General features: G+C 41.4%; 1 protein-coding gene across 2 annotated transcripts in view; it reads left to right on the top strand.

Moving 5' to 3' along the window:
* si:ch73-139j3.4 (tetraspanin-19) overlaps positions 1-2,024 on the top strand; it is a 5,576-nt gene extending 3,552 nt beyond the window's left edge. For both annotated transcript variants that reach the window (XM_054620929.1, XM_054620928.1), the window contains 2 exons: positions 83-166; positions 1,687-2,024. In XM_054620929.1, coding sequence (XP_054476904.1) covers positions 83-166; positions 1,687-1,938 — 336 coding nt within the window. In that variant the 3' untranslated portion in view covers positions 1,939-2,024. The remainder of the gene's footprint in view (positions 1-82; positions 167-1,686) is intronic.
* Positions 2,025-2,500: the final 476 nt, after the last annotated feature.

Genomic DNA, 2,500 nt, shown 5'->3' with positions numbered 1-2,500 from the left:
TCCGTTCTCTGATGCTATATTCTGTTTTCATGTAATTTGTCCAGTCTGTTGCTCCGTAGTTCATGAGGATGTTTTGTTTCAGGGCTGCAGACAGAAGCTCTCTGATTGGCTGCAGGAGAACATCCTGACGGCAGTCGGCATGGACGTCGCTCTCATGTTGATCCAGGTGATAGACATCACCATGTAATGAGCACAGCCGCCTGTAGGGGGCACCAACACCAGTCTGTTAAACCTCATCCAAACACGCTTTATTCTAACTGGACAGAGACATAAAACATTGTTCCAACAATCAACAACTCTGGTTTGACAGTTTGAAGACTAAATACTTAAAGACGTGAAAAAGGAGAAACCGACGTAACATCTTCACTGAAAGCTTTCAGTTGAAAAAATGAAAAACAGAAGAGACTCACTGACAGTAAAGCTTCTGTGTTTAACCCTCCTGTCGTGTTCGGGTCAAATCTGACCGATTTACAACTTTAATCAATCATAAATACTGTGTTTTACATCTGATTGCCTCAAGGCCTCATGATATCCTCCACACGAGGCATTTGAACAGATAAAATTGCTGATCACCACTTTCATTGAATTTTGAGTGGTTTAGTTAACTTTGTTACACCCATGGTGTTCCCGGTCAAAAGTGACCGCCATAGGAAATGAATGGGAAACACTAGATTATGTCCATTCATCAGATGGAAAACAGCCCCATACACACCCACACATCCACAACCACCCCCCCCCTCCCATAGTGTATTCAACATAGGTATTCAAGAGAACTACTAGTCACCAGAAGTCATCAGTGCATCTCCTTTCTTAAACAAGCATCTTAAAGCATAAACCAGAGCAAAAGTATAGAAACAAACTAATATGATACAATAAGTGGTAAGTGGAAGGCTCAGGGTAGTACTTCTTGAAGACCACAACCACAACCACAACCCCCCATACAGACACACACTCACACTCACACATACACACACACACACACACACACACACACACACACACACACACACACACACACACACACACACACACACACACACACACACACACACACACACACACACACACACACACTCACACACACACCACACACACACACACACACACACACACACACACACACACACACACACACACACACACTCATTCACATATATAAAGTTGTAGACATTTCAAACTTCAAACTAAAGAATCAGGTGTTTCTTATGTGCCCCCCCCCCACGTGAACCACACCTTCCAGACTAAACAATGTTTCATATCTGCTCACTTTCCCTCTATATGAACCTTCATTTGTGCCTCTCATTTTACTGTGAACACAACGAGTAGGCGACTGATGAGGTGATTTTCTGTCTGAGAGGCTCTGGACCTAATTTAGCGATACATTTTCAGTGTCTATTCTTTGTATATTCACAGCAGTTATTCATGTAAACCTCTAGTCTGAGACATTGTCTACAGCTTAAAAAGGTGTTAAATAAAATGTAGTGATGATTAGTGATGATTAATGGTTTTTGTGTTAATGTCAGAGCAGTTAAAACAGACCGGGAACACTAAAGTAAGGGGGGAGAAACGAACACGACAGGAGGGTTAAAAACCCTGAATGTACGTTTTTATGCTGTGTGGAACGTTTACAAGTGTTTCTATAACGGATTGTTTAAACCCTCGTATTTGATCCTCTTCCTTCTGCAGGTGCTCCAGTTCGTCTTCAGCGTGTATCTCTACCGAACGCTCGGCAGAAGGGCCGAATGGGAAAAGTCTGACCGTCTGGCCGACCCTAAAGGCGACGTGGACTACGGAGAGCAGAACTACGCCTACATGGATCCCGTTGACGGTTACATAGACTCCGCCCACCCGGGTCATCACCATGACTACCATGAGCCGTCAGACGCCGCCCACCTGGATTATGACCACGGTTACCATGACGACCGGGACTACGACTAAACGCAGCGACCGTCAACAGACTTCACAATAAACAGTCTTCATATTTAATGTTCAAAATCAATAAATAATAAAGTCTGTAGCTGCTGAAGAAAACTTCTAATACTCAGCGTTTCCTCGTGAACTTTTTCTGAATGAATAAATTATTATGGTTGGTTTTCTTTTTTAACGCGGAACAAAACATTTTTGTCTTAAACATTTTTGTTTCTACTGAGACTGACTCTTTAAGACTCACATCCCAGTCTCTGATTGGCTGACTTTACAAAGGTAGAGCTGTAATGAGCCTTCAGGTAACAGAGGAAGGGAAGCTGAATCTGGTTGGCTTGTTGAATCACATGTTTTCTGATCCAGGCAGCTGATTGGGTCAACGTTTTTTTGTCCAACAATCAATAAGATCATCTTTATAAAGTTATTAATAAATGAAGTTCTTCTCTTTGGACGTTAAACATTCAGACATCATCTTGTTGTTTCAACATAATAACATGAAATAATATTTAAATGATTTTAATTCATGACTCAACTAAACTACAGTAAAAAAGTACATTTTAAACTAATTTATTCAACA

The sequence above is a fragment of the Anoplopoma fimbria genome, chromosome 20, assembly GCF_027596085.1.
Source record: "Anoplopoma fimbria isolate UVic2021 breed Golden Eagle Sablefish chromosome 20, Afim_UVic_2022, whole genome shotgun sequence".
NCBI classification, from domain to species: Eukaryota; Metazoa; Chordata; class Actinopteri; order Perciformes; family Anoplopomatidae; genus Anoplopoma; species Anoplopoma fimbria.
The sequence above is the reverse complement of the archived record's forward strand: the minus strand, read 5'-3'. Positions and strand labels throughout refer to the sequence as shown.